The 26177-nt window shown below is 50.6% G+C and overlaps 1 protein-coding gene across 1 annotated transcript in view; it reads right to left on the bottom strand.

Moving 5' to 3' along the window:
- Kndc1 (kinase non-catalytic C-lobe domain containing 1) overlaps nt 1-25221 on the bottom strand; it is a 47218-nt gene extending 21997 nt beyond the window's left edge. Inside the window, exons 1-12 of the mRNA XM_021167366.1 lie at nt 24630-25221; nt 18789-18987; nt 18064-18122; nt 12091-12237; nt 11609-11726; nt 9512-10248; nt 6913-7027; nt 6456-6527; nt 6296-6357; nt 1420-1578; nt 890-967; nt 239-332 (exon numbers count right to left, since the gene is read on the bottom strand). Of these exons, the coding sequence (XP_021023025.1) occupies nt 239-332; nt 890-967; nt 1420-1578; nt 6296-6357; nt 6456-6527; nt 6913-7027; nt 9512-10248; nt 11609-11726; nt 12091-12237; nt 18064-18122; nt 18789-18987; nt 24630-24731 (1942 nt within the window). The 5' untranslated portion in view covers nt 24732-25221. The remainder of the gene's footprint in view (nt 1-238; nt 333-889; nt 968-1419; nt 1579-6295; nt 6358-6455; nt 6528-6912; nt 7028-9511; nt 10249-11608; nt 11727-12090; nt 12238-18063; nt 18123-18788; nt 18988-24629) is intronic.
- Nucleotides 25222-26177: the final 956 nt, after the last annotated feature.

Genomic DNA, 26177 nt, shown 5'->3' with positions numbered 1-26177 from the left:
GATGAGGCTCTGGTGAAGAACTGGCACTGGCTACACAGACAGCAGCTGCAGGTGGCTGAGTCCTCAGCAAGGGAAGCTAAGGCTTAGCCCAAGGCCACATGCTTTGACCTGATCATCCTGCTTTATGGGTAAAATGCATTGCAAGTGTCCGCTCAGGGCAGGACTATGATGGAGGATAGGGGTCAGCTATGGTTTGGGGTACAGGGGCCAATGAGTGGGAAGGCTTGGGTAGACCCACCGGGACTACTCTCAGGAGCAGGTGCCGTGGTGGATTTCAGTTCAACCACTGAGAAGGCGTTCTGGAGGCCAATGGTCTCCTCCTCTGGGTGAACCTGGTGTGGAAGGCCATCAAATGGTCAGTTAGGGCCAACTGGGGCTGAGGAGGTACAGTATGAGGTATGCTTTACAGCCACCAGACACAGCTTCCAGCCTAGTACAAGCTTTCTGTGGCTTGGGGGAGCTGCCACAGAGGTATTCAGAGCCATGGGGGCCCCTTCAGTGAAGCTGTGGTGAAGCTTCACCTTTCTAGGGAACGTGAAGATAGTAGAGAAACAATCCCCAAACTCTCCCAGAGAACCCAGTGCTCCTGCCCACTGCTACCCTTAATCCTCAGGGCGGGACCCCCATCTTCTGGGTCTCCCACCCAGTTAGGAGCTGACGAGTTCCTATGTAAAAGTTGTGAGGGGATCCTGAGAAGGGGCAGTCTCTCAAGAAAAAGTGCTTGTGTTGTCAGTGGTCGGCAGCACACCTAAGTAGGAGGTGCTGGGAAGATGGCTACTCACCGTCCCTTCCCTCTAAGCCTACAATGCAGCAGGGGACAAGCAGGGCCCTGTGGGTGCAAATGGGAGCATGAAGGAGTCCCTGTGGATTTGGGAAAGCATCGTCTTGCCTTGCAGGTGGATGCCCGCAGGTGGGCTAGAATCTTGCTGCTGTCCATGCCTCGCTGAAGGAGGTAGCTGCTGCACACCTGAAATGAAAGAGACAGCTCTCCAGAATAGTCCAGCAGAGCAGGCACTGACTCTGCTGAGCCTGCCCCCATCTCTCCTGATACTGCAGGGAACATTTGTGACTGAGACCCTTGGAGCTTCTCTAAATAATCCTGGTCCTGGTGTCTGGATTTCCTGTCATAGCTGTGAATAACACTGAAGAGCTGAGCTGGAGTCTCAGATAGCAGGGCTCAGGGGAGGCTGCGTGGGGAATTGAGAAGGCAGGGTGCTGGGAAGGGGGATGGGATTACAGAGTCACAGCAGGTTTGGATCCGAACCACGTACAAGATGTGGCAATCCTTAACATGCTGCCTACCCAGGTAGAGGAATTCTGTAGACAACTGTGGTTAACACTAGCTTCAGCATCGAGGGCCCTACTGTCCTCCACCCTAACCCCTGAGAATGTGAGTAGGCCTGACCATTGTGCAGTTACCTTGATGGCCTCGGCTGCAGATGGCCGTTCTGAGGCATGGCGTCTGGCCATGTCCAGAAGGAGTGTCTTGAGTCTACGCGGCAGGGCCAGTTTGTGGTCTCGGGGTACGCTGAATTTGGCTGCTGTCCACAGAACCGCAGCCACACAGTACACAGAGGCCTGGGTAGTGGGGAGACAGGAGAGAGATAGTAAGAGTGGGGTTAGAGGAGATCACCCGGACTGACTGCTTCCACCCCAAGGCACAGTCCCTCAGCTCAGTCACCTGCCTAGTGCCTGGAGCCCCATGTTGGCTAGATATGTGGAGGCCAGGGTCATAGCCTGGCAGGGATCTACATGTTTAACAGAGCCAGGCCCCTCCCTATCCTGTTTAGGTTATAGACACTGTAAGAGCTCAATAGTTTGAAAACCAGTTGCTCATGCATCATGTAGAACCTGCCCAGCTGGGGCTCTTTCCCAATTAGTAGTGAGTGTGCTGGCCAAATGGTTACCAGCCGGCTCTCTGCACAAGCAGCCCTCTGTCTCTGATGGAGGGGTGAATAGCACAGGGTTGAAGGTGTTCTCTGCCAGGCTGACAGCTCACACCAAATGCTCTCCCTAGTTTTTATTCAACAGCATCATCTGTAGGCAGTGTAGGCTCCTCACACCTGCCTGGGACACTGTCATGGATCTTGATAGTGTGATCAAAGCAAAGCAGAAGAGTGTGCAGTAGCATGCATCTTTCATCCCAGCACTTTGGAGGCTGAGGCAGGTAGATCTCAGAGAGTTCAAGGCCAGCCCAGGCTAGCCTATTTCAAAACAATCAGATAAAACCAAAACTTTGGGTGGAGGAAGATCACGTTTTTTCAAGCCCCTGGGCCACCCAGTGTAGAGTATGTTTTGCTAACTGACTGTTGGTCAGTTTTGTCATTGCTGTGACAAACACTTAAGAAGAACAAGATAAAAGCACATCATGTACGTCTGATGTCACTAACGTCTGGGGTCTCCTCTGCAGTCTCTCTCGGCTTTATTATTATCCTGTCAGGAAAGCAGCATCACCTTACTGCCCTCGAGTCTCCAGGGCCCTTGTGACTCCTCTTCTTTCTGCAATAACAGCATTCCTTGGACAATGCCAGGGATGCTGTGGGCTGGACCAGTAGCCTAACTCACTTGGACCGTGGCTGTATAGCAATCTCTGAGCGTTTGGAAGGTTGATTTCAGTAAAATGAATCCCGGGAAACATTTTTCTAGGCTGACCTTTGCAAGCCTATCACCCTGGACTGATTCCTTCCTTTTGATAGGAAAGATCTCACAGAAGTCTGTGTGGGTGGAGTCCTGCCAGTTCCTGAGATCCCCTCCAGGCTTGTTCCCCCGGCATAGCCTTGGCTGTCATGGAACTCTCTGTGTAGACCAGGCTGACCTTGAGCTCACAGAGCTCCTCCTGCTTCTGCCTCCTAAATGCTGGGACTGACAGTGTACGCCACCACCGCTCAGCGTTTGGCTTCTTTTTAGTGCTTCTAATCTCTTCAACAATGCCTGTCCTCGGCCTCTACTTTCCAGAGGCTTCTGTTAGGGGCGAGGCTCTCAAACCTTTCCACGCCACTGTAAGTTCTAGCAACAAGCACTCAGCAAGAAACCATGCCACAACCTAAACAACGTGGTGTCGTGATCTCCTCTCCACAGAAGTAATCAGTCTGCCGGGCGTGGTGGCGCACACCTTTTATCCCAGCACTTGGGAGGCAGAGGCAGGCGGATTTCTGAGTTCGAGACCAGCCTGGTCTACAAAAGTGAGTTCCAAGACAGCTAGGGCTATACAGAGAAACCCTGTCTCAAAAAACCAACCAACCAACCAAAAAAAAAAAAAAGGTAATTAGTCCATTACTTCTAAACTCAGTCTTATCAAAATTACTAACATGAACACTATAAATTATTTGCCAGAACAGACAAGTGGCTTTAATCCAATTCCCAATAAGGGCTTCTTTCCACTTGAAACTGTGTATACCCAGTCTTTTCTGATTGCATATCTGTCAGCATTTTTTGTTTTTGTTTTTTTTTTTTTTTGAGACAGGGTTTCTCTGTGTTCCCCTGGATGTCCTGGAACTCACTTTGTAGACCAGGCTGTCCTCGAACTCAGAAATCCGCCTGCCTCTGCCTCCCAAGGGCTGGGATTAAAGGCGTGCGCCACCACTGCCCGGCTTATCTGTCAGCATTTTGAAGTGAACTTTTTTTTCCCTTGGAACTCACTCTGTAGACCAGGCTGGTCTCAGACTCAGAGGTCACACTGCCTCTGCCTCCCCTGTGCTAAGATTAAAGGCGTGTGCTACCCCTTCCAGGTAGCTCTGCTTACAGCATATCTAGGGCTTCTCTAATATGCCTTGTTCAACACTTCCGAATATCCACAATATCCACCAGCCACTTCCTGGAGCGTTAGAGCCACTTCTCCAGGCATTCAGAGTAACTACCCTACATCTATAGCACCAGAGGTGGTTTTGTTAATTTTTTTAAAGAAAGACAATTTTTTAAAAAAATTAAGTACATTGTTCTGCCTGCATATATGCCTGAATGCCAGAAGAGGACGCCAGATCTCACTATAAATGGAGGTGAATCATCTGCTGGGAACTGAACTCAGAACCTCTGGAAGAGCAGTCAGTACTCTCAACCTCTGAGCCATCTCTCCTGCCAAGTTGTTTGTTAAATTTTATGTGATTTCTCTCTTTCTTTCTTTTCTTTCTTTCTTTCTTTCTTTCTTTCTTTCTTTCTTTCTTTCTTTCTTTCTTTCTTTTGCCTGTGGGTTAAGACCTCTTCGGGAAACCCCTATCTCTAAAATTTACATTATGATTCATAACAGTAGCAAAATTACAGTTATGAAGTAGCAATGAAAATAATTTATGGTTGGAAGTCACCACAACATGAGGAGAACTGTATTAAAGGGTCTCAGCCTGAGGAAGGTTGAGAGCCACTGCGCAAGAGAGTGTTCAGATTCTAAGCTCAAGTCCCTTGGTAGCTATGGGCCATCACAACAATCTACTTCACATTGGCTGAGCTGTGGAGTTTGTGTCCATCTCAGCCAAGCACGTGAGGAAGCTGCTTGCGGTGTCTCCTGCCGTCCTGGTGCCTGCAAATGCCCCTCTGCCATCTCTGCTTTGGATGCTTTCTTTCTTCCTGGTTCTCTGGCTCCCAGTTCCGTCTGCATCACCTGCTCTGTTTCTAGGGCATCTCTTTGTCTATCAGACTGTTTCCTAGTGGCTTGTTTGCACAGTGGATCATTGTCAACATCTTCCAAGTCTGCATCCAGCCCTCTGCATCCGGTTTGCCTCTCCCACTTTTGATTAAGTATTTCCTCCACAGACATTTATAAACAAATGAAGCTGTTATCCGATACCCTGGGGCTGTTACCGGAGAAGCTACCTGCTGTGGCTGCTAGAAATAAAACTCTACTTGCTCTGAGCCACCAAGTCATCTCTCCAGCCCAGTCTTTATAACACACACACACACACACACACACACACACACACACACACACACACGGCTCCAAAACCATATTATTATTATTATTGCGTGTGGATGGTGTGTGTGTGAAATCTGTGGTGCGAGATTTTTCTACAGAACCCCTTCACTCTAGGGCTTGAATCCAGACTACTCGGCAAGCGCTTTAGCCGCTGAGTCAATCATCTTGCCAGCCCAGTCTTTTGGCTCTTTAGAACCCACGGCACTAACTACTCTTGTCTGTGATACATTTTTAGTTCTTTTTGTTTTCCCTTCTGAGAGCTTCTTGACACATAGGGGTTTTGCAGAACAGAGGACTCTAGGTAAAAGGTTTCCATTTTTAAGGTCATCAGGTAGGAACTCAGTTGCCATTTGAACCGTTTACCCTGCACATAGATAAACTGTTTCTCTTTTGACCTTCAGCTTTCCAAGGGGTTTCACTACAACGTAGTGTTGGTTTCTTTAGGTTTATCCCCTTCTTTTCCGTTTCTTGAGTGTGTAGGCTTATGTGTTTTGACACAGTTGGATATTTTTCATTCATTACTCACTCACTGATTGCTCTTCTGCCTCGCCCACAGTTTTCTTTCCTTCTAGAATTCTGATGCCATGAATGCTTGGTTTTCTAGGGCAAGCTTCTTGGGCCTGTTCAAATTTTGATCTCATTTCTTTTTCTTGTCCACATGTCTATAGTCCTAGCTCCCCCGCACCGTCGTGGGTGACTCCTCAGTATCAGCAGCCAAGGCCAGCACACCTCTGTTGCTCTCAGGGTCTCAGGTCTAGGCCTGCCAATGGACCCCAGACACATTGTGCAAGCAGAAGGAGCAGGCAGGCCAGCTGAAGTCACTTGCTCCTTCCTGGCCCTCTGGCTAGTAAGCCTGGCCCCGGGAAGGCTCCCTTTACCTTTGCGGAGTTTTCCAAGTGCCACTTCTTTAGTAGCAGGGTCCAGCATAGAAGACTGAAAAAATCTTGGTTTGCTCTGCCCTGTCTGGTATCACCCTGCTCCTTCACTCCTTCCACCCGCCCCCCATGGCTCCGCCTTCTATATTGCTCCGCCCATTCCCTCCCAAGACCTGGTTCCTGCCTTGTGGAGTACCAGATAAGCCAAAGCCTGGAGGATCAGCTAACCTGGTTCCCAGGGTGGGGGCTGTATTAGGTTCTGAGTGTAATTTAGTTCATTTAATTTAAAATTTATAAGAGCCTATTATATTAGCTTGTTAGTGGCGGCGGGTCTACGCCCTCGGACTGGAGCTCGTCCCGCCCAGCGTCCCATGAGCACGCCCATGACTCAGAAGACGTCAGTGAACGCAGCTACAGTAGCCCCGCGAGTAAGATGGGTGCCACGTTTAGGCCATCTGGCCCCGCGATCCACTGGGCAGAGGGTGAGGACGGAGCGAGAGGTGATGTGGTTGGTTACCTTCTCTGTCACCAGCTTCTCTTCTGACACCTCGGGAGCCAAGAAGAGTGAGTTGTAGGCGCCTAGAAAGGCAACCGCAGTTTGGTTATTCTTCCCGCCTTGGGGAGCCCGCTCTGGTTCTCCGCCCCCCCCCCCCCCACCGAGAGTGACCCTTGTGTACCATTGGCAGGGGGCGGTCCGAAGAACACCGTCCCGTCCTCAGCCACCAACACGTTGTCCAGGCACAGGTGAGCTGCAACAGAGAGGATCAAGTATGCAGCTGTGTGTGGGCAGCTCCCTCGCCAGCATCAGGGGATACCAGACCACACAGAGACCCCAGAGAAACCTGTCAAGACTGGACAGACACTGGAGGGCTGGCCATTCTATCCAATAGTTGCCTGGGAACACTGTTAGGGTATATCACCCTCATTAAATTAAGAATAAACGGGAGGATGGATGGGGACATGGTCCATATTGCTCTGCTCCTGGAAATGGCTGGGTGAAGTAGGTTGGGCCCTTCAAATTCTCTGGACTCCAGGCTAAGAGGTGGCAGTGTCACCGCAGCGATTCTGCCGCTCCCTTTTCTCCCTCCCCAGCTTTTGGGCCCAGGGCTCAAGGAGAGCAGGGTGACCCATCACCTGGGTGCTCCTTGTGTGTCTGCAGAGTGCTAAGGCAGGAGAGGCACAGTGCCCACAGCTCGTACTCCCTGAAGGGCCGGCCTAGCTTAGACAGAAGGTCCTTCAGGGACAGGCTCTGTGGAAAAGAAGGGTTACATAAGAACGCTCTGACCACCTGATGTCAAGGAAGGGTTTCCACGGAGAAAGATGTGCGCTTAGTGCTTCTGTTTCTACTTGCAGTATCCCCCTATGCCAAGGACTGGAAAAGTTCTCCAAATTAAACACGAGTGTGGGTAAGAGTATGGAGAAACAGGAGCCCTCACCCAAGAACTGGTACAGCTGCCATGAGAAAAGATGGCAGATCCTACAGAGAATTACCTCAAGATCCAACACTGGGTACCCCTAAGATCTGAAAGGAAACTGGAGTGGACAGCAGACCACGCAGGTTCAAGACCTTTCACCACTCACCAGATCCCAAAAGGGAAAGCAGCTCAAATCCCCAGGAATAGATGAGTGGATAAAGAAATGTGGTTCAGGGGCTGGAGAGTTGGCTCCGTGGTTAAGATCACCTGATACTCTTGGATAACTCAATTCCCAGCACCCACAGAGGAGCTCACAACCTTCTGTAACTCCAGATCCAGGGAATCTGATGCCTTTTTCTGTCCCCCATGGGTACCAGGCATGCAAATGGTGCACAGTCACACATGCAGGCAAAACATCCATACATATAAATTAAAATAAAGGTTAATAGAAATGTGGCCCATCCATGGGACAGACTATTAGAGCATCGCTCAACCTTTAAAAGGAAGAGCGTTTTCACTTCCGTGAGCTTATGTTTTAAAACACATCGTGTAAGACTTAATGTTTTAACCATTTCTAATGGCATGGCCCAGGGAAATAAGACCATTCAGGAGCTGGGTGTGGCGGTGCACACCTGTAATCCTAGCATTTGAGAGGCAGAGGCAGGAGGACCAAGAACTCAAGCTTATTCTTGACTCCACAGTGAGTTCCGGGACTGTTTGGGCACCATGAGATGAGAAGGAAAAGGAGAAGGGGTGGGGGATGGAAGAAGGGGAGGAGGGAAGGGAGGAGGAGGAGGAGGAGGAGGAGGAGGAGGAGGAGGAGCACTGTGGTGTTGATTATTGGTGAACCTTGAGGACATTATGCTGAGTGAAACAAGACAACAGAACAGAAGGTTTTTTGATTTCACACATGAGGTTGTATCTGTAAAGGCAAAAAAGTGTAGAAGGCGGTGAGACTGTGGAGAGGGATGGAGGGGAGTCAGTGTGGGCTGGAGGCAGAGCTCAGGTGTAGAGATGCTTAAGTGGTAGATGTTGTGTTTACGCGTATTTTAACATATCTTCAAGTGAAAGGAACTAATGGAGCCTAGAAGAGATAGTTCCTGCCTGTGGAGGCCACCTGAAGGTCTGGAAACGAGGTCACCACAGAAGTGCCTGTTAGCAGATGCTTTCTGAGGCCATCCCTTCACCCAAGATGCTATCCACTGGCCCTGTGCATAGCAGGGGTTGACATGTTAGGTCAGTCCTGTGGCTCTTTGCTCTCCAGCTCATCTGCACTGCTCTTGGTGGATCACTGTATCCTCAGGAGGGAACAATGAGCCTTGAACCTGAGGTGAGGGCTCCCAGCTCTGGGCCATTCTTATGTGGGAATTTGAAGTCTGCAGGGCCCTGATCATTTTCTGTCTGAGGGAGGTTGACCAGATGGTTCAGGTGAAAGCTAGGCTCATTGGTCTGCTGTGTTCTGTTCCGAAGGAGAGACCTCAACTCTCTGCCTTTGGCACTGCCTCCCCCTACACAGGTTACCCCAGCTACCTACGCATCTGTTTATCCATCTAGAAGATGGTGTTGTGATGGTGGCTGAGAATATGTGTGCATCCCTGGCTCAGGCAACACGGATTGTCTGCATCATGGACCCTGCATCTCTTTAAGTAACCACACTTCCCATGGGAATTCTTCAAGCTCTCATCAGGGTACAGATGACAACATACACCACAGAGTCGTCTGCCTCACACTCTCTCCTTTGGGGGCAACAAAGCCTGGTGGGAAACCAGGCTGACGGTAGACATCAGCAGGCAGATGTCTTGGTAGACATCAGCAGGCAGATGTCTTGGTAGACAGATGTATGTATACTGGGCCACTGGCTCAAGTGTCTTTACCCTGTGAAACAGGCTGAGGCACAGAGCTTTGAGGAACCCAAAGAACAGTCAAGTGGGGGGTCACACTTAGTGTTGTGGTCTGTGTCTGGCCTGCACACTCGTGCACTAGAATTTCATCCCATTGTGAGGTGTGAAGCTCAAGGAACCTGAAGTAGCACCAGTAGGAGCCTTTAACTGTGGGGCTGCACCTATGCACTGGTGGATGGAGGCTGAGCAAGTTAGTGCTTTCTAAGGCTGTCCAGAGGTTAGCTTGCAGGTCTGGGGGTGATGTCTGGCACCTCCCCCAATTTGAGTTTGAAGCTCCTTTTAGAAACAGGAAGTCTCCCCTGAAACACAGTTAATTATTGCCTGGGAGTGAAGGAAGGGCAGGGCAGGTCCTTTGTGAGCTACACCCCCTGGCTAAGGAGAGACAGCTTCTCACCTGCTTGCTCCCTCATCACATACCTGTTCAGTGGCTGCACTTCCTGGTTGTCTGGATTCTTCTGGAATCTTCTCTTCACTCCTAGGTATGTGGCCTTCATGGTCTGAATCTCCAGCGTCTACGGGGCTGGGTGAAGGTTTGTACTCTACAGATCCCTGGCTAGGAGATGAAGCCTCCAGTTGCCCCGAGGCCCCTGGACTCCTGTGTGGGTTGCGGCCTGCACCTGGTGTCTTATCCAACTGGACTCCAGGCTCCTGCTCTGGCCACAGTCTGCTTTTGGACTGTGTTTTGAAACCAGAAAGGCCATTTTTCCCTTCCAGGAAGAGCTTCCTGGGGTCTGGCGGAAAGAACTCCGATATGGCCAGCTGGTTTCTCGAGCCGTTCAGTGACAGGCAGAGGGTGCTGGTCTCTGTGCTTTCCTGCAGTAGCCTGGGAAACGTCTGAGCCTTTTTCAGCCGGCTTCGCCTGAGGTTGTCTCTGTCCAGCTCGCCCAGGGGGCACCTGGCATCCAGGACAAGGTCAGCCAGTCCTTCCTGTCCTGGGTTCTCACCGTTTCTCATGGAGGCTGACAGCAGTGGTTTGGGGGATGGGGCTCTGGGCCTCTGCCCAGCCTCCTGCTCAGCATCCCTGGAAGCAGGAGGCTGGAGTAGGCCCTTTGATGGGAACAGTGCCTCTGGGTCAGTGCTGAGGTCTCCTGGCATCTTCTTGGGCCCCACATTTCTTGGAGCAGGCCTTCCCCTCCATGTGTTCTCGCTGAGCTCTGAGCAGAAGGTAGGATACAGTTACAGCCGGGAAGCTTGGAATGGAGTCTGTGCTAGGGTGGCTCCCTGAGAGCCACCTCTAACCCTGTCCTAACTCACCATCACAGATCCCTCCCCCAAAGCCTCCCAGGGCAGGCTTACCTGTCCTGCACTTCCAGAGTCCCATTCACCCCTTAGCATAGGCTCCAGAGGCCCCCAGGATCTATTGTCACATAACTCAGCCAATTAGAGACTCTGAGTGGAGGTTTCTAAGTCTCCCTCTTGGCTGAGTGTCCCAGAGGACCAGCCCTTGCCTGTCTAATTACTCTGTCCCAAAGCTCCTTATTTTTCTATTATGATCACACAAGCCACTCCTTAAGGGGAGAAACGGAATCTGGTGGCAGTTATAGGGTACACAGTTTTCTACACACACGGCATGCAGCAAGGTCTTGTACACATGCAACGGCACACAGCCTTGCACAAACACTATGACACACAGTTTTGCATACATGCTGCAGTGACTCTGCTGCCTGTTTTACTCTGTAGTCTGTCTAAGGCTCTGCATGCAGATGTTACCCTCTGCTGGTACTGGGGTGCTGCTGTCAGTCACCATGGTGTTTTTGGTTTGTTTTTTTTTTTGGTTTTTTTTTTTTTTTGGTTTTTTTGGTTTTTCGAGACAGGGTTTCTCTGATAGCCCTGGCTGTCCTGGAACTCACTTTGTAGACCAGGCTGGCCTCGAACTAAGAAATCCACCTGCCTCTGCCTCCCGAGTGCTGGGATTAAAGGCGTGCGCCACCACACCTGGCCTAGTCACCATGGTTATAGCATTGCAAACACTGCTGCTGGGGTGGAGGGTCCTCTAGCCATTCTGAGGCTCTGGGTGGTTGAGGGGGCAAGCACAGTCTCGAGACTATGATAAGTTCCAGACGTATAACAACAGCTTGTCATGCAAAGAGGTGAGAATACCAGACAAGGCTGGCTGGAGTCACTAATCCTGAGTCTGAAAATTCCGGTGTGTGCCCAGCATGCACGTGTGTGAATGTATGTGTGGTGTGCACTTGAATGTGGATGTGTGCACGCTTACACTGGAGTGGGTAGTATAAGCAGGCATTTGTGTATTTACATATGCAGTGGTATAAACATGTGAGTGTGTCTGCATGGGATACACATGTTAGATCTGAACATGTATGTGACTGTGAGTGTGGTATTGTGTACAAGGACAGATGAGTATGAGTGAGGGTGCATGATTCTATATGTGCATACTATGTGCATACTTCTGGGGTGGTTGTATAGATGTGCACTGTCCCTGTATACACATATGAATGTGTATGTGTGTGTATATATATGTCTAGGAATAGACATGGAGGTGATGGCGCTTACCCTGGAATGCTCCGAAGGACTCAATGGAGAGCACCCTTCTTCCAATGGCTGAGAGACTGCGGCACAGGCGGCATGAGGACACAGGCTGCATCTTCTCCTCACACAGTGCTATGATGCTCTGCAGGTGCCAGGGTGCCTCTCAGGTATGCAGCTCAACAAGAAGGAGACCTAGCCTCCTGATTCCCTCCCCCGCCAACTGCACAGCTCTGGGATGGCACCCATCACCCCCAGACCAGTCCTCCTGCTTCCACATGCACTTTCTGGTACATATAAACTCGTACACCCTGGCAGGAAAAGACTCTCTTTTGTCCCTGATAACTTCCATTACAAATTTCATTACAAACGTCTAGTAAAGACTGGCCTTTACTTCAACAGAATGCAGCGCCTCCAGATTCTAGCCAAGGAACCTCAGTGAGGTTGCGGGATCTGTGCTGCCTGTGCTTAGGTGTTCATGCACCATGTGTGTCCAGCTGGGAGCTTACCGCCAGATCCGGCCGCTCTCTGGGGTCTTCTGCCTGCATCTGGCTCAGCAGTCCCTCCAGGTCTGTGCTCAGCTTGGGCTCCAGCTCTGGTTCTGGGACATACTCCAGGGCAGCCTTCAGTGTGGCCCCCAGGGAGTAGATGTGAGCCTGCGGTACCAAGGAGTGTTAGTACCTGCCCTGCAAATGGCTGCTTTCCCCTGCCAAGGCTCAGGGCTAAGCAGACTAGAGAGTCTGTGTTCAGTGTGCTGCCTGGGCCTGTTGCCCAAGGCATAGAAATCCTGTTCTCCCCAGCTGCCTATTTTGCCTGAGGCATTCTTCACAAACAGGATGCAAGCAGGAGAAAAGAAGAATTTTCTTTTGGTTTAAAAGTTGCCACAGTCCTGTCTGTGCTCAGGAGAGGGAGGGAGGGCTGTGCACAAGGCTGGGACACCAGGTGTGTGGAAGGGTGTGGGTGTGGGGAAGCCAATGTTATTCAGGAAGGACTAGCTCCTCTTTTAATCTGTTTACAAAATGAAATCACTATGTGTAGTCAGAGCATTTATTTTAATTTACACTTTTAACTCACAAATAACCATCTATATTTAAGGGGCACAGTAGGATGTCTCAATGTATGTTCATTGTGTTAACTTAATACTTGATTTTTTCCCTATTTCTTAAAAATCTGCCGCCTTAATCTCTGGGATTCCTGTGGGTTTTGTTGCTCTTATAAGTGGCACACTTAAATTATGTTTCTAGCTTGAAACTATGGATACAAAGGAACCCATTTGAGCTGGGCTGTTTTCATATGTCGGAAGTCTTTTGTTCTCTTAGGCCTAGGTCCTGTGTGTGTGTGTGTGTGTGTGTGTGTGCCTGTTCTGGATTTAGCCCCTGCTAAAGGTCTTTGTCTGCTGCATTCTTAGCCAGGGCTGGGATCCTGGCTGCCCCTCATCACAGACCAACACTCCTTTTCCAGCCTGGTTGTCCCCTTATCTTCTGTGAGAGGAATCAGAGTGAGGAAAGGGGACCGCAGACCTGCTGGCTGCTGCCTGCTGAGTGTGAGTCTCCTTATCCTTATCACGCAGCTCCTTGTTTTTTTTTAAACTCATCCTTTGATCCCTAGCCTGAAGTTTACCTGCGAGCAGAGGTCTGCAACCCTTGATGGACCTGTTGCCTCTCTGCTGTGCTCACAAACTCATAGTCTCCCATCATCATGGTTGTCTGTGATGACCGTGGTCTCAAGCAAATGATAGTCGACAGCACTGGGCTATCAAGGCTGCTACCACAGGAGCCCATCAGAGTGACAAGGGCACGACAGGGACCTGCGTATGTGGAGGAGGGGACATCGCAGAGGCTGGGGGATTGTTACCTTTTGGACGCTAGTGAGCCTGTGGGGATTTTTGGACAAGGGCATTGACCATACTCAGTTCTGAGAAGACTGACTGCAAGCCCAGGAGGTTCTAGAGTATGTGTTGGGGGAGTTAGTCTTGGAAGCAGAAGAGGAGAGGATGTGCGTGTGTGTGTGTGTGTGTGTGTGTGTGTGTGTGTGTGTGTCTAGATGGTGTATGGAACACAGAGGGTCCAAGGTGGATGAGCTGGTGTCAGAACATTCCAGAAAGGGTGTATTTGAGCCAGAGTGAGGCTCCAGGACACACACTTGACCCTGGGCTCCTGTTGATGTTATATCACCCGGACTGTTTACGGCTTCCGGCAAGCTCCAGCAAAGTCCTTCGGAGTAAAGCCAATCTGGGACAGAACAAAGACCCTGGGCACCATGGCTTATACTAGAGCCATATTTCCCAGGGTGGATGTGGGGACACTCCCCACGTATACTCAGAGTCTCTCTAGAATAAGACTAAGGTAGGAAGAATCAACTCTCTGTGTGTGTGGAACACAGAAAGGTCATAGGTCGTCCAGGGAACTGAAGGAGACCGTGGACCTGGATCCCCTCTCTGACATATACCCCCAGCATCCTGTTCCACCTTGGATAACCACACTGCAATCAACCCACAGGAAATCCCCTCTGCACAGGGCTCAGCCCCAGGGGAGCAAAAGGATCCTTTGGTGCTCAGTGGCTACTTGCTCTGTACGGTGGGAACATACTGCCCTCTACAGGAAGAGCCCCAGTCACCGGTTCCCCGAGGCAGAATTGCATGGTTACAAGGGCAAATAAATAAACAATGAATAAAGCAACCAGACACATGGATGAGCGAGCCTGAGCTGCATGGAAGAGGCTGCACCTGATCAAGGAACACAAGGGTTCACAGAACAAAGGAAACCTGCACTTGCTGTATCCAGCAGGTATGCAGGGGGCGGGGGAGGGGCCCAGCAGTGGTTCAGCCGACTGAGTCAGAAAGTCAAAGGAAAAAAAAAAGACAAAGATGCACTAGAAAGTCCCAGTGTGTTCAGAAATAGGAAACAATTGTAGGGCATGACTACTTTCCAGTGACTCTGCTCCCATGACAGCTCTCACAACTCGGGGCAGAGGAGCCAGCCTCCACCAGCCCTGCTGAGTCCAGCCACAGGAAGCCGCAGAACAGAATGATATCAATATCTCTGTTCTGTGTGGTTGGACAGCCACCCTGGGGGCGGTGGTGCCAGCTTCTCATTGTGATAGCTCCGTTTGGATACTGATCGCTGAGACCCCAGCCTTTGAAAAATTACAGGGCTGTATACTGGTTACATGTGTGCCTTCTGTGTATACCCAGCCTATTCACATAACTGCACAACGCATAGACTGAGCTAAAAAACAAGATTACCCAGAAGCAAGCACGGTATGACAAAGCTCACATGCAGAGGGAGAGTCACAGCGGGAAATACCGACTCTAAGGAGATGAAGATGGATGAGCCAAGTTTCCCCCTGAAGTGAAAAAAGAATCAGCTGCTGAACTCAAAGCAAACAAAAGAAAGGAGAATAAGAAACAAGCACCAAAAGAAAAGATAGAATCAGCAATAAGAACCCATAGCCGAGAGCACACAGATACCCCCAAGGACCAGACAATGCAGAGGATACTCTAAGAGAAATAATAAGATAAACAGCCTCTGGTTAGACTGACAGAGGAAAAAAGAGAAGGCAAAGAAGAAAGGGCCAGCACATGGAAACAGGAAATTTGCAGACATCACAGAGATGCAAAGGGTATCACCCCAAGCCCACTAGGTGCCTGTTTTCATCTGCTGTAGTTAAAAAAAAAAAAAAGAAAAGAAAAATCTTTGCAGCACAAACAAGAACGGTTCTATAACTATTAAATATTGATGGTAGTGAGAAATTGTTCACAAAGGAAGCTGATGTTCTTTTCAATGACTCTTCCCAGACTTTCAAGGCATAGATCAGCCCATTCTTGTATAAACAGAGCAAACAGACAAGCTCAGAGCAATCTCAAAACCAGCGCTGGTTAGAAACATTCATAGGGTAAAATGTACCAGCTGCCCACGAAAACCCTAGAAGACCTCTGGTAAGTCCTTATTAGTCAGATTCAACGGTTCCCAGAAGAGATATGACACTTGGTTAGCCCAGCTTTTCCTAAGTGGGGCAGGGTGGTAACAGTAGAACATAAAAATGCACACATTAACATCTCAGTGAAGGAAATTGCATGATCATTTCCAGAGGACAGAAGAAATATTTCATAATATGAAATATGTGTTCCTGGTAAACCTTGATAAGCTCAGAAAAGAACTCTTATGGCCAAGGCCAGTGCTGTCCATATGGTTAGGTCAGGGTAAGCAGTCCTCCAAGGCAGGTTGCACTTCTGCTGTTGACTAGATGGTACACTCACTGAGGTTTGGAACAGAAATAAGCTTTGTCCCCGGAGGAGACAGATTGAAACACTGTTGATGATTTGATCAGCGAAAGAGGAAAAAAAATGAAAAGGTCCTCTAAGTTGTTAGAAATAGTAGCAAGATTCTGCAAGATGGTTTGACATTAAAGTGACTGAAGCTAACAAAGAAACAGAAAGCTGAAAGTCAAAACATAACCAAACCATCAATTTTCGGATGGACTCAGAACCCGATTTCTTTCCTTTTGAGACAGGAGCTCACTATGTAGCTCTGGTTATCCTGGAACTCACTATGTAGACCAGGTTGGCATGTGCCACCATCCCTGACCTGATATGTTCTTAGGAGTAAATGTAATAAAAGATATCCAGGACTTCAACAGTAAGGGCTTTAAACTATCCCTAGGGGGTTTCAAGAGAGATCACAATGGGCTGAGACAGCTATGGAGCTTGTCTAGTACACACAGACCCTCAGCTCTGGAAAAACCAGACATGGTGGTGCAGGCTTGTAATCCTGACACTTGCGAGATGGAGGCAGGAGCCAAGGCCATGTTTGGCTACATATTGAGTTTGAGGCCAACCCTGTTTCTAGAAGATAAAAAAGGAAGAGGAGGAGGAGGAAGAGGAGGAGGAAGAGGAGGAGGAAGAGGAGGAGGAAGAGGGGGAGGAAGAGGGGGAGGAGGGGGGGAGGGGGAGGAAGAGGGATCCAATGATGAACTAAAAGTCAATAAGCAAAAGATGTCTTGGAGATGAAGAACATAACATGAATTCTACCCAGACAGATTCATGATGTAGGCCGTTCTAGTCACCATGCTGACAGAGCTTAGATGGAGCTCAGTATCCAGATTTTACATCCGCTACAGGGAAGAGTCTGGCAAGTCAGTGCCCCTGCAGGCAAGCTCTCCACCAGGTCACAGGGCTTGCTAAGAAGTGGGCAGGTAAGAGAATAGGGTTGGAGCTTAAAGGCGAGCGAGGGACCATGGACCAGAGTGGGTCTGGAAGCCGATGGCTTTTGTCTGGATCCTGATGGATGGTTGTTGTATGTGCAGGATGGCAGCCAATAAACAGAGCTGGGGAATGGCCATCCAGCCACAGAGGAAGATCAAGTTCTAACTCATGCTGGGTGAAATAAAATCAAACGCCGCATTCAACATCAGTGTATATCGAAGTCGTTATAGCATCAGCATGCATTGGAACATCACCTGGTGCACTGGAATTATACAACTTTGGTTTGTCAACCACAGTCTAGTGACACTAAGGAAAACAGTGTCTCTGAAGGACTCGATGTGAAGACTAGAGAGAATGTCAGTGAACTCGGCACAAGCTGAAGTGATCTGAGAAGAGGGGACCGCCATTGAGAACATGCTTCCATAAGATCTGGCTCTTGGCAGTTTCTTAATTAGTGATTGATGGGGGAGGGCCCAGCCCGTCGTAGCTGGTGCCATCTCTGGGACAGTGTGTTTGGGTTCTATAAGGAACCAGGCCGAAGAAGCCATAAAGAGCAAGTCAATAAGAAGCACCCTCCATGGCCTCTGCATCAGCTCCTGCCTCCAGGTTCTTTCCTGTCCTGACTTCCTCCAGTGATGGACCATGATGTGAAAGTGTAAGTCAAACAAATATTTTCCTCCTCACGTTGCTTTGGTTATGGTGTTTCATCATAGCAATCGTAATCCTAACTAAGACACTTGGACAATGCAGTCAGACCCTATTTCAAATAAAACAGAGAAACTCTTTTGATCAGAGGACAGCAGCTGGCATGGGATCCCTTGAAACTGGAGTTAAGGATGAGTTGAACCACTATGTGGATGTTGGCAACCCAACTTGGGTGCTCTCTAAGAGCAGCAAGGGCTTTTAACCACTGAGCCATCTCTCCGGCTCCCCAGAGATGTTTCTTAAGGGTGGTGGCCATGCATACCCTTCTCTGGTTCCTCCCACCAAGTCATTGGTGAGGCAGAGAAGCCATCTGATTTGACTTTGCAGTAAGTGAATTCAACAACAACCCTAACAGAGATGTCCAAGGCCACTGCTTCCAAACACCCTCATGTCTTCCAGTAGCCACCAAGGATGAAGGTGGGGGCCCTAGAGGCAGCCCCCACTGAGGACAGCCTTTGCCCCACCCCCTTCTGGGGACAGCCTATTACACGGAGACCATGACGCTATGGTAACAAAGGTAACCCTATAAAGGAAGAGGGCAGGGCTTGGGGAGACACCACTTGCTGGTACTTACCTCAAAGGTGTTTCCTGTCAGGTCAAACTCTGGGGGTACAAAGGCACCCTCGGGGTCATCTTGGAGAATAAGAGAAAAGGCGTTCTGATCTTGCCCTTTGACAAAGAATAATCCCACCCACCACAGCTCAGACCCTGGGAGCCTTCTGGGACAGGAGGAGGACTGATTCCTGGGAGCCTCTGTCCTTTGCCTGATATTAATGGCTCTAAGGAAGGTGGTAAGCATCCAAGGCAATGAATGATACACCACACTGGAGCCACAAGAGTTCCAAAGCAGAAAGAGAAAAGGAATTTGTTTGGATTCTTGAAGAATTTATCCTGGCCTCCTAACTTGAGAAACCCAACCTTTCCCCTAATGGTGGTCAGCTTAAGTAGCCAGATAAGTCTAACCCTTCAGGTCCCCTGCATCTGTTTCCTGCAGGCAAGGGGTGCCAGCCTAGGGGAGACAGTGACCCAGGCATCCTCTTATGAGGAAGGCCTGAATAGAGCTCAGAATTGTGGCTGGGCACTTCTCTGGCTCTCTGAGGGAGTGGACGGCAGTCTTAGGATGCTGTGGTTTACAGGGGCCACCTAAACTCAACATCCAGTCGGCCTTTCTCCCTCATAGAGGATCCCATGTCCTCCCTTGTGTCCCCCAACTGCTCGGTGCTCCCAGCCAACGTTAAGGTACCTCCTCTGTGCTGCACGGGGTATCCCTCACCCCTACCATGTTCCCCTTTTTCTCACCACTGAGCTGTTCCATGAAGCACACGTTCCCACTGGTGTTGAAGGCCAAGGTGTCTGGCGTGATGCACAGGGTCTGGAAGATAGCTGCGTGGGCGACACTCCGCATGGACAGGCTGCACTCTAGGCACACAGCCCAGGCCTCCTGCTCACTGAGGCCTCGGTCCCGCAGGGAGAGGATGTCAGCCAGAGACACGTTTTCCTGTCAAGACAGGCTTGGTGTGAGCCCACAGAGGGCTGCCCCAGGAAGGCCCTGGTAGTCCATCCGGAGAATACTGCACCAGTGAATACTTCACTCACAGTCAGGAAAAGGGCCTTAGGCCAGGCCCTTTTATAGACAGAGTTATCCTGCTGTCCCTTGAATGTCACAACCATGGAGCATTTGGTGAAGCTACCAGTGTGCTGCTCAGAACAGGCACAGACATTCACACATACTTGTCTCCACGTACACATACTCATACTTAGTAAAAAAAAAAAAAAAAGATCCCATACAATAATGCATACTGTTCCACACACCTACACTCATGAGCACAGCCGAACCTACCCACACGCATCCACACACACTAGCACTCATTCGTATCAGATATCTAAGACTGCAAGGCCCTTGCCTGGCTGCTGTCAGGGCCTTGGCATCTCCTGTGTCCATGTGTTTGTGTACCACCCACTTACAGGTGTAGGCGGGAGTGTCTTTGAGAACTGGGCTCGGGGCTGGTGGGGGCAAAGGATGTGGATACCCTTTGTTGGGATTGGTAGGGTGCTGAAGAAGGTTTCTCCTGGCATGGCTGTGACCCCAGGACACAGGCAGATGACAATCCTTAATGATCTTTGCCTCTAGCTGACATTGTAAGGCATCCCCATGAGCACAGATTGCAGATGAGAAGACAGAGTGCTTAAACCAACCAACCAACCAACCAAGCAAGTGACCAGCCAAAGGCAGAAATCAAACAGAATTCTCACGTGCTGGCCTGAGCTTTTAGGTTCTGGGTGGGTGTTAGATCCTGCATCTCCTCAGGCCATTCCATTCTTTGAGTCCAAGGTAGGGCTTGGTGAGGTCACTTGCCCAGACCTCCTACTCCTGAGACAGAAGCCCCCTGACTTGTTAAGCTGTTTTTTTTTTCTAACCAGGGCTCCAAGTCTGCAGTTTCTTCATAGTACCAAGGACTCCTTAGAAGCCAAAAGAACCCAAGCTCCCAGTGATGCCCACTGGCCCTGGCCAAAGAGGCACACACATACAATGCATACACATGTGTATACCACCCCTTCATGCCTCCACACAGGAATGAATGTGCCTGCACAGTGTACAACATGCCTGTACATACATGCTCATGCAAACCTACACAGACACTTAAGCGAGGTAGTATGCAACCTTGTAGACCCTGCGGGCTGTGCCAGGTAAGAGAGATGAAGCCAGCTCACTCTGAGTCTGAGTCACTGTCAGTCCCTCAGCAGGGCCTGCCGGCACCCCACTACTGCTGCTCATGCTGGCCAACAGGCCTGCTTGCTCACAGCCATGACAGGATGTGCCGCCAGCAGAAGGCAACCCTGCCAGACATGCTGCTTGGCCATCCTGCAGCCTACATCACTGCCTCCTACTTAGGTATGGTAGGAAGATGCTCCTGACAGTGGGGAGCCTGGGCAGATCTCAGAGCAGCTGAAGACTTGTAGCCCCCAGTGTCAATTTATGGTAGGGGTATATAACTTGAAAAAGCAGGAGCACAGGGTTATTTCTATGATTCTGGGATGAACCTGTGGGCCCTGAGTCATTGCTTCCAGCCATGGCCTTCTCCAAAGACAGAGTCAGCTTACATAGTTGTAGCCCCTGCCAGTACCCCCACGCTAAGTACTGAAGGACCCAGAGGCCTGAATTCTGGGCTCTGGAGTCACCTGCTTCTAGGACCTACAGCTGTTCCAGTTTTGCTAGACAGGAGAAAAGACTGTCTTTTGCCCAAACCTATGCCACCGGAGGGGGTGGCATGGGGGTGGGGGAAAGCTTTGGCTAATGGGCTGGGGACAAGAATAACAGACCAGGAGAGTCTCAGCTGCCATTTGCCAGATACCCCCTCCATTCCAATAGGAGCCCACCCTGTGTGTTTTCATTGGCTTCCTCAAGAGACTGCCTGGAGATGGGGTAGCCCAGTTTCTCTGCCAAACAGCTCAGTTCCAGTGCAATATGTTCAGCCTGTCACAGGGTCTAACTTTGGTTCCACAAGGTATCAGGTCCAGGAGCCACTACAGACATGATCTACTATGATGCCCAGGAGCAGTAAAGCTTACTCCTATAGATGTGGGTCTGTATGGAGTTCCCACACCGAGCACACTAAGACTCTCGTGCAGACCCAGACACTGTGAGCTCCAAGCTTGCAGTCTCCCACAGCTCTTGCCAGCATGGTCTGGTCTTCAGCCAACTCTGTGGCTCCATTTGCCCTATATAGGCTCAGATCCCTGGTGGGTGAGAAGTTCTTTCACAGTCCAGCCTGCCCCTCAACCATCCTTATCAGGGTGGTACTTAAGGATGTGGGGTGGGGATCACCTATGTAATTTCCCGGCAGATCAGCCCTCTGCTTGCAGTGTACTGGTACAAATTCAGCCAGACCTGGGAGGGATGAGACCCTGGGGATTGGGGACTGTGCTCCAGGGAGAGACACTTTAGCTGATCCTTGAGCTTCACAGGGCAAGGCCTTATCTGGTTACTGCAGAGTGTCCTGCTTAGGGCTGATGTGTGCTAAAGAGCTCCCCCTCCCTTAGACAGACTTGGAGCTGGGTGTTAGGGACTCTAGGGGGGTCATCGTGCATACTTCAAGTGCATTTATAACCAATTAACTTTTCAGCTTATCATAACGGGGCCTGCCAACATCAAACTCAAACTGATGCTGGCAGCATTTGTTGGCAGCCTCAGATCATGAGCAGCCAAATCCCATCAGGGATGCCAGAGCTTGCAAGGTGCTCTGTGGGCTGTGTCTGCCCCCAAGTGCCCACCCCGCTGGCTCAGGGTTCCATTCTTGTTTTAGCTTGTCTTCTGCTCAGAGTCCACTTTGAAGCATATTCTATGGACTTTAAGGGCATGATGGGAATACCCCTTTCTTTATGGGAGAATCTCTGCTGTGGGTCTCTGTTCATTTTCAGTCCCCAAGGCCTGTCCAGCACCAGGAGGTTATGGAAGGCTTTCCATTGGCTTAGGAACAGTGAGAACTCTGCTGACACCCAATGGTGCCCTCTTCATTCCCAAACCAGTACTTCTCTGCACTCCTGAAGTCCAGTTTTATCACCTACCTCTTGATCAGCACTGCTGGGCCCTCGGCCACAGCCATTTGCATGCCTGCCTTTCCAGCAACTATGGCTCTAGAGTCCAGTCTTACTATTTTGTCTCTGACTCCACTTTCCATGTCCAGAAAGACTGATGTTGAATCCAGGAAAGACCACCTCCTTCAAGAAGTCCACCTTGCATAATTCTTGGTCAGAGTATCTCGACTGTGCATCCAGGAGGTTCTTCTTGCTGTTTTGGTCTAAAAGACCAGGAGACACAGCATGGCTTCAGCCTCCACAACCTAATGGGACATGCTGAACTATTCATGATGAGTTCTAAGTGTTCAGTGGGTTTTCTCATAGACACGTGGCCTGCTCATGTGACTTGATTCTCTGGAGAAATCGCTGGGAGCAGGTGCTGGACTCTTCATCACAAGAAAATGACAAGATGTTTTCTAATGGGCATTTCCCACCCCCACTACAGAGGAAGGACCTGCTCACACATATCACGTTCAGGGTCATCTCTGACCATCATGGTAAGGTCCTCAGTGAGCCTGTTTAGCCCTCTACCAGTTATCAAGGGATTAGACAGCATGTTCTCAAGCTATTTGGATTTTCTTTGAGCCATGAGAGGGTAAAGATATTTAGGGGCCCCTGGAAGCTCTGTAGGATTTTATTTTTTGGTTGTAGTAGAGAGAATTCTGATGTCCTATGTGCTCTGTATGTATCCTGGATCTGGCCTTACCTCACCTGTACAAGAGCTGTCATTGTCTGGGTCACACCAACCCCGTGGGATTAACCAGCTCGGAGATTCAGGATGAGTGGCAGCCTAACTCTTTGCCACCCTACTCTGGACAGCTTTCAAATACAGCCAGACACAGAAGGCTGTGCCAGGCACCGAGTCATGTGACCTTGATGAACACAAATTTAAAAACCTTAATGGGGACTGAATTGACTGCAGGAAGCCTAAAATCTAATCTCAGCTGAATTCTTAGACATGGGATTCTGTTGGCGCCAGGCCAGGACCCTAAGGCTCTTCTCTTATTTTAGAGACTCGGTTTCTGTTGTTCAGTTTCCTTGTGAATCCAAAGCCTTGTGCATGCTAGACAAGCACCCTACAGCTGAGCCCTATTACTAGCTACCTCCTGTTTAGAGGAATAAAAATAACACTCTTGCTCAGGTGAGAGGCTCACCTGAACGTCCCACTGAATGCCATTAAAATGGGGGAATTCCGTTTCACACAAAGGACTCACCACAGTCAGAGGATGGCTATCTCATGCACTGTGTATGTGAAACCTCTCCAATCCAGAGGGACCGAGGACATTTCTAATACAGAAGCTATCAGGGCATGGTAGACAGATGGCACTCTGGGTACAAGGCTCAGCTTCCACCTGCACGCTTAGGTTCCATTGATGTAGTGGTACCCACTGCCTCAAATGCCAGGCTCAGAGTGAGCCCTCCAGGCTCAGTGGCTGATACAAAAGGCCACAGAGGTTCTCAGATCTGCTTCTATTGGCAGCCGAGAGCTCAGGCTCCCACAGATACCCTAGAACATGTCCTGTCCTCCAGCAGTTCTGAAGGCCGTGTGCTGAGGGCATCCTTTCTTTCCCATCAAAGCCAGCGAGATGTCCAAAGGTTTATTTATTCCCTGGACTCTCCTCTTCACAGCCTTAAATTGCACCAAATCCAGGCCACTCAGGGGTGGGGGGCAGCACCAACCCCAGCACTACTCAGAGGGCCCTGGAGGTGGGACAGGCAGGAGCAATTTTTTTTTTAATGCTTTCAGAGCCCACTCTTTTAGGGAAAAGGAAGGGAAGAGCTGCCAGGGCCTGGTGCTGCAGACCACATAGGCTTATGCTTCAGGAGGGTTCTGGCTAACTTTCACTCATCTGCTGGCCAGGCCAGCTGCAAAGGCTGGTGGAGGGTCTCTAGCACCAGGGTACTTAAGGGGCTAAAGAATGGTGTATTCTTCACAGGGACTCCAGAGCCTGGTTTGGAGGAGCTCCTCAAAGGTCCTGTATTCTTGAGGGAGGTCAAGATACCCCCGGGAGCATTTTGGGGGGCTGCTTGCCATGCTTTTTCAAAACATGGAGTTTGTGCATGACCATCGTTTGGGGGCCTAGGGGAGGGGTCCCTCGCTTCTCCAACCAAGAGGGGCTGTGTGTAGCTCCAGCCACTCTGTACTAGAAGCTCTCAGGGGACTTGGGGGAGGGAGGTTTTTCCAGAGAAGGAAGAACCCTCAATTATGGGAAGGGGTCTCACTGGCCATTCCTAAGCTCATCTGCTTCAGCACCTGGCCAGCTGTGGAGGTCAGGTGTGTCCCTATTGTCCCTACCTGCCAGAATCTCCCCACCCCCTCCCAATTCTGTTCAAGGATTAGAACCAAGAGCCCATTCCTCCAGTAGCCAACTTTACAGGAACAGTCCCATTGCTGTCCCATATAGCATTCCAGCTGTTCTGTGGCGGGTGGGGTTGAGGACAGGATCCCCTAGCAGTTGCTACTACGAGGGGCCAGAATCTATGCAGCAGGAGAGCTGTGTTCCACCCACTTCTTTTCCCCACCCCTTTTCTGGAGCAGGTGGGCTTCTGGGACGGGCTCACCTCATCCTCCGGCAGGGTGGGGAGCGGCTCGAAGTCGTAGAAGTCCAAGTCCTTGCCATCTTCCTCGTAGAAGCCCCGGGAGGCTGGGTCCATGGCCTGCATCTTGGCGCTCAGCAGGGCCTGCGCGCAGGTTGGAACTCTGGCCCTGGACAGATCTCCGGTCTGGGATCCCCTCCCCAGCAGGTTTTCTCTGGGTCAGATCCCCTCTCTGGCGGGTCCTTTCCCGGGCAGATCCCCGTCCAAGCTGGCTGCCGCCTCTGAGCCTGCCGGGCTGAGCTGGGCACCGCCAGCTACGCGCGCCCGGCCGCCATGGCAACGCGCCCGCTGCCTGCCGCAGTGTCGCCAAACGGTGGCGCGGGGACGCCTGGGGCGGGGCCGGGGGTGGCTCCCTGAGGGCCGTGGTCACTGGCGGGCCGGGGCCGAGTTTGGGCTCCGCAGATGTCTTCAACTACGTCAGCCTCTGGGATGCACCCTGCGCCTGCCTGCGCTGTCCGTGACAGTTCGGGGCGGAGCCACTCCGCGCAGCGGCCGTCCTAGGGGTCTGCACCTGCCTAGGCTGAGGGTACCAGGGCTGAGCCCACCTAGATCACACCGGGCCTCAGGATGTTCGCAGTTCCCGTCCCACCCAACCCAGGGGCGGGGTTGCTGCAGTCACCTCCAGTGGCAGCCACGGACTGGGGCAGGTACTGGGTTCTTTAGCTCCTGGAGTCTTTTCCTTGGTTGGGTCCGGTGATGGGTAGAGAATCAGATGTTCATTCACCCCAAGCACAGTAAAGGACTAGATGGCTCTCCCAAACTTGACAAAGGACAGACATAGAACCCTTTCCACAGGCTAGTGTTTTTGTTTCTGACAGTCTTTACAACCTTAGCTGGCAGAACTATGGACCACAGCTCCTGAAGCACACTGCAGGTCAGATTGGCTCCTGGCATTGCTGGCCCTATCCCTAGAGCCTAGCCTGATCAGACATAATAGTAGACACTCTGCTATGTGCTCCTTGAGTGAAGGAGGGTGGGTTTGTAACTGGTCATGCAGAGTTCAAGGATACAATTAGGGATGCTAATTCTCAACAGCCTGCCCTTAGGGCTTCCAATTATTAGCTATTCAAGAGCTAGCAGCCAGGGTAGGTGATGGAAGATACTGGAAACTTGAGTTGGAGAATAGACACCTTACAGGTGTGCTGCTCTGGTCTGCTCACTCCTCCAACACTGTTTTGGGTCAGAAGGTGACAGATGTGACCAGCAGACACTGTCTGGACTCCCCGGCTTTAGCTACAACCTGTCTCCAGGCTCTAGATAGATGGCTGAGCCCTGTGCCTCAGTCCTCTGCTTTGGGCCAAGCTGACTCCTTCCTTTGTTCAGGCTTTGATGCTTCTCAGCCACCTTTTCCTCCATGTGCTGCCCTGGTCTGTGCTCTCCTAACCTGTCCTCCACCCAGCCTATACACTTCCAGCCTGTCCTCCCCCTGGTCTGTGCTCCCCAGCCTGTCCTCCCGCTGGTCTGTGCTCCCCAGACTCTCCTCCCCATGGTCTGTGCTCCCCAGCCTGTCCT

Source organism: Mus caroli, chromosome 7, assembly GCF_900094665.2.
Source record: "Mus caroli chromosome 7, CAROLI_EIJ_v1.1, whole genome shotgun sequence".
In the NCBI taxonomy this organism is placed as follows: Eukaryota; Metazoa; Chordata; class Mammalia; order Rodentia; family Muridae; genus Mus; species Mus caroli.
The sequence above is the reverse complement of the archived record's forward strand: the minus strand, read 5'-3'. Positions and strand labels throughout refer to the sequence as shown.